Source organism: Microtus ochrogaster, chromosome 7, assembly GCF_000317375.1.
Source record: "Microtus ochrogaster isolate Prairie Vole_2 chromosome 7, MicOch1.0, whole genome shotgun sequence".
Classification (NCBI taxonomy): domain Eukaryota; kingdom Metazoa; phylum Chordata; class Mammalia; order Rodentia; family Cricetidae; genus Microtus; species Microtus ochrogaster.
In genome coordinates this window covers 4,127,871-4,132,676 of record NC_022014.1, presented here as the reverse complement: position 1 = coordinate 4,132,676, position 4,806 = coordinate 4,127,871, and the positions used below count along the sequence as shown (strand labels likewise).

The window sequence follows — 4,806 nt, the reverse complement described above, 5'->3', positions numbered from 1 at the left end:
TTGTGAGCCACCATGTGGTTGCTGGGAATTGAACTCAGGACCTTTGGAAGAGCAGGCAATGCTCTTAACCTCTGAGCCATCTCTCCAGCCCCTCCCCTTAGTTTCTACCTCTAATTGTGGCTCCTGTTAAGTCTTGTGTGTCTTTCTAACCCCACAACCTCTGAGTCCCTCAGCATCTGTTCACCCGTCCTGTCCCTAAATCCAGTCTATCCAGTGAAACTACCTTGGACACCCGAGTGACAGGCCAAGCAGACATTGACTAAGTGCCCCTTGTTTCTTAAGCAGGGCAGGAGCATGATTGTGGCCCTCGACTCTCTGAGGTCATCAGGACCTTGTAGAGGCTCTGGAAAGTCTGACAGACCTGGGGCTGCCTAGGCTTATGGAGGCCTGGGCCTGTCTGTAGACTTTCTGAGGCCAGTTGTCCTTCAGCAGAGCTGGTTGAAACCTGCCTGGCAGAGCTGGGGAAGGGCTCCCAGCAAACCTCCCCCACTTGTAATGCCAGGTTCTGACCAGGCGCTCATGAGAGAGAACCCAGAGGTAACAATAGGAATAAATGGCTGTCACTGTCACCAGCCCTGTTGATGTAAGCTGCAGTGCCAAGTCGGCAAACACAGTGTGTCCGGGAGCCTCCCCACATGGCTTTGAGAACTCCCCCAGGAAGAGCCCCCCACCAGCTCCTTCCTGTCCCTCTGGTGGCCTGTGGCTGCTTCCTTCTGGACAGGGGCCCAAGAGACTCCAGGAGCATATAAGGGGAGGGGAAGGAGGTCCAGGCACGAGATACCCTGGGCAGATTCTCCCAGTCAGGTAAGGCGCATGGCTCCCAGGAGCGGGCATGGAGAAGTCCAGCTGGTTCCCTGACTAGGAGTTAGGTTGTCCTTGCTCTTTCCCTCAGATCTTGAGATGTTCCAGCCGGAGGCCATGCTGCTGTTGGTGATCCTTGCCATGCTGGGGACCCCAGCCTTTTCGGCAGATGGTAAGCCTCTCCCTGGTGGCCACCTCATCTTTCTCAACCCCGGAGCCCAGGGACACTTCCCAGCCTTTGCCACAGACTAAATGAGGTCGCAGGACAACCTCCCTGGCTTCGAGGATGGTAAGACAGGCCCTCCACATGGCTGAGTGGGCTTTCTCCTTGCTGGGTTTCTGTCCACACAGATTATCATGGCAAAACAACGGGCACACCTTTCTGTACTTCCACTCCTGAGGGAAAAAACCTAACAGGAGTTCGCATGTATGTTCGGAATAGCGTGATCATGGGGTAAGTATGGGTGGGATCACAGCCCCTCCTGCTGTGTCCTGTCCCAATTCTTCCAGTTTCAGGAACCCATCTATAAGTACATGGTCTAGAGGGAGAGGGAGAGGGAGGGAGAGGGAGAGGGAGAGGGGAGAGAGAGAGAGAGAGAGAGAGAGAGAGAGAGAGAGAGAGAGAGAGAGAGAGAGAGAGGTGGGATGGAGACACACACACACACACACAGGACAGAGGCAGAGAAACTGAGTTATTCCGTAGCCCTGTTGGGTGACTGATCTATGGTGTCTTCCCACAGAGTTCCCATTTGGCTCCTGGTGACTGGTTAAAGCTATTTGATGTTTATAGTCAGGGAGCCACTAGACAAACCTTTTGTCTCATCTCTGTCCCCAAAAAACCTCTTGATTACAGTCCTGTTATTATAGAATCCATTTTTAATCCATCTGATCAGCCCATCTTGGTTGATCAAGGTTGGAGATGCACCTGCCTACTCAAGTCAAACACACAAGGTGCTGAGTCCCCACACTTGAAGCAAAATCTAAACTGTCTGGCTAGAGCCTAAGAGCTGAGGGTCAGAGGGGAGCTCTGACTGATTATTAGAGGCATGATATGCTGGAAGCAGAAAACCCAAAGTAGGCCTTTCATAGTGGGGTTCACCCTCCTTGAGGCTGGAAGGATGAGGATGCCGGTGGAGTCAGTGGGCAGGGCTGGTGAAGTTCCCTAGAGCACGGAAGGCACCTGTTCTTCTGGGTCTGCTGTTGTCTTATAAGTGACTGAAATTTATAAGTGACCAAAATTGAGAAATTTCCAGCTTGGCTAAGGTCAGCTTCTCATGACAGTAGCTGCTCCGTCTGAAGGTCTCCTGAGCAGGTAACCAGGTTCTGCTCTGCTTGTGATGTCACTGTGCATGTGGGGGGACTGAGTCCCCAGCAGGCTGAGTAAGGACCACAGTGTCTGAGAGTGGCTTTCCAAGTGAGGGACTTGTTTGTGTGTCTCAAGAAGTCAGAAGAGAGCGGGGAGGGGCGCCATGGGCCGGGAGGCAGGGCACGACGTGTCTGGATGAGGGTCCTAAGCTTGTCCTCTCTCCTAGTGTCCAGGTGGAGCACGATCACAACTGGGGTGATGTAAGTGGCTACGCCGAGGGGACTCCTGTGGTGCTAACTCTGAGCGAGGATGAACACGTCCTCTGGGCCTTCGGCACATACAGAATCTATATTCAGCAAATAGTCCTGTACACCAGCAGGCCACGGGATCAGTATTTTGGGTCCCTCAAAGCTGACAATGAGTTCTCTGATCACCCTCAAAATGCTGACCATGTGCTCAAGGGCTTCTGTGGCTTTTATGTGAGGGGTGGGTTAAGGGCCATCAAATTTGTGTGGGGGAGCAAAAGTGGGACGTGCACAGAGTAAGGCGCATGGCCACGCAAGCTGAAGCGGTCTGTGTCCATCCCCCTCCAGACTTCCAAACCGAACCCACTAATAAATACAACATCTGCATGAACTCTGTGTCCAGGTGGGATTTGTTCTGAGCAGTCTCTGTGAACGGAAATGAAGGGTGGGTAGAAGTAGGTCGGGCAAGGATTAGGCTCTGCCTACAATGACCCTAGGCTATAGTCTCTGAGTGTCAGCTCAGACACCACCACTGTGTCCTGTCCTGTGTGTGTGGTCCACACTTGGCTGTCCTCTGCTGACTCTACATTGTTCCAGACTTCTCTGGGTGTCCTCAGGGAGGCCACCAAACATTTGCCAAGAGCTGGGTCTCACCAAGCTTCTTGGCACTGAGGGATCAAAAAAGGGGTGTGGCTGGAGGAGCTGGGGGGATGGCTCAATGGGTAAAGGGCTTGCTGTGCAAAAATGCGAACCCAGGTTTGGTTCCCCAGCAACTACCTAAATGTAACCACAGCCATGAGACCTGTTGGGGAGGAGCGGAGACAGGCTGATCCTCGGTGCTCAGTGGCCAGCTAGTCCAGCCAAATCTGCAAGGTCTGGCTTCAGTGAAGAGATCTTGGCTCACGAAATAAGCCAGAGGTCAATCTCAGGCCTCCACATGCATGTACGCATATATAAGTGTGTGCCTTTCCTCACTCTTTGCACACTCAAAAACATATACATCACATGCACACCGCACAGATATAGGTACACACAAAGGGGCCCAGAGTGGCTCTGAGGGGTTGCTTGCCCATAAAGGTCAATGCAGAAACTCATGGTGATTGCAGATTCCTGCATTACTAGACTATGTACAGGTGGGTGTGTGAAACCACCTGCGGAGGGGAAGCAGGCTGAGAGCCTCGGGGACTCTTCTGGAGGCAATGGGATCTGAGCTGGTTTTCACATTCACACAGACACACTTGCAAAGGAAGAATTAGCTGGCTGTGGTGGCACACACCTGTAATCCCAAAAATTGTGAGGCAGAGACAGGCAGATCTCTGTGAGTTTGAAGCCAACCTGGTCTACAGAGTGAGTTCCAGGACAGCCAGGGCTACATAGAGAGACAGTGTTAGCCCTGCCTCAATGAGGTAACTGAGGCACAGAAGCAAAGAAATTTGTCCTGCGTCATGCAGTAGTAATAGCAGCATTGAGGTTCAGCTGGGAAGTCTGAATCCTGACCCCAAAGTAAAGCAAAGTCTTCACAAGTAGGTTGGAGGTTCAGCTCAGTTGGTAAAGAGCCTTCATAGCTTGAAGCCTAGGCTCCATCCCTAAGGTCACATACAATCAGGGGTGGTGGTTTGTGCCTATAATCACTTAGAGGTGGAGGTGGGCAGATCAGGAAATTCAAGGTCATCCTCAGCTACACACTGAGTATGAAGACAGCCTGGGCTACATAATATCTGGACTCAACCTCCCAAAGAACAAAAGCAATCAATCAAACAAACAAAACAAAAAAAGAAAAAAACCCACAAAAATCACAAAACAAAAAATTAAAGATTTAATAAACAATCCTCATTGCTGTTTGAAACACAAACTAGCATTTTTTTCTCTTACATTTAGCTATTTTAATTATCGTTGTACGATTGGACATCAGACCTGGGATTTCAACCATGCTACAGCTGTCACTGAGTTATAGCTCCATGCTTAAAAACTTCTATAACTTAAAAAAATTGCAAAACACGGTGTACACATCTTTAAAACCAACACTCCAGGGAGGGGCAGGCAAATCTCTGTGAATTTGACACCAGCCTCCTCTCTACAGTGGGTTTCAGACCAGCAAGGGTTAAACATTTGGAAAGTGTGCCTGGGTAGCTGTCCTTAGCTGTGCAGAGGGGAATGCAAGCCACTGGGCTTGGCTGTGGCTCTCCCACAGGACCTCGGTGGTCCACCTTTCTGGGGTTCTATCCATTGTTTATATCCTGGTTTGGTAAGAAAGAAATTCAGATTCTGTGCTAAGTGGGCTCCTCTTCTCACCCTTCCTTCGGGCAGGCATGTGTCTTGCAGTGCCTCTCCAAGAGACAAGACAGCTGGATCAGGAACAGGAGCATGCAGCCTCAAAAGTGACTGTCTTCTTCTTCTTCTTCTTCTTCTTCTTCTTCTTCTTCTTCTTCTTCTTCTTCTTCTTCTTCTTCTTCT

General features: G+C 50.6%; 1 protein-coding gene across 1 annotated transcript; it reads left to right on the top strand.

Moving 5' to 3' along the window:
* Positions 1-776: 776 nt before the first annotated feature.
* LOC101979841 (zymogen granule protein 16 homolog B-like) lies at positions 777-2,652 on the top strand. Its single transcript, XM_005350224.2, has 4 exons — positions 777-804; positions 893-973; positions 1,153-1,255; positions 2,334-2,652. The coding sequence occupies exons 2-4, from the start codon at positions 901-903 to the stop codon at positions 2,650-2,652; spliced, it is 495 nt and encodes a 164-aa protein (XP_005350281.1). The 5' UTR covers positions 777-804; positions 893-900.
* Positions 2,653-4,806: the final 2,154 nt, after the last annotated feature.

Coding starts and splice junctions, on each gene's coding strand:
- LOC101979841 (XM_005350224.2), top strand. CDS start 901: ATGTTCCAGCCGGAGGCCATGCTGCTGTTGGTGATCCTTGCCATGCTG. Junction 974..1,152: donor CCCAGCCTTTTCGGCAGATG/GTAAGCCTCTCC, acceptor CTGTCCACACAG/ATTATCATGGCAAAACAACG. Junction 1,256..2,333: donor CGGAATAGCGTGATCATGGG/GTAAGTATGGGT, acceptor CCTCTCTCCTAG/TGTCCAGGTGGAGCACGATC.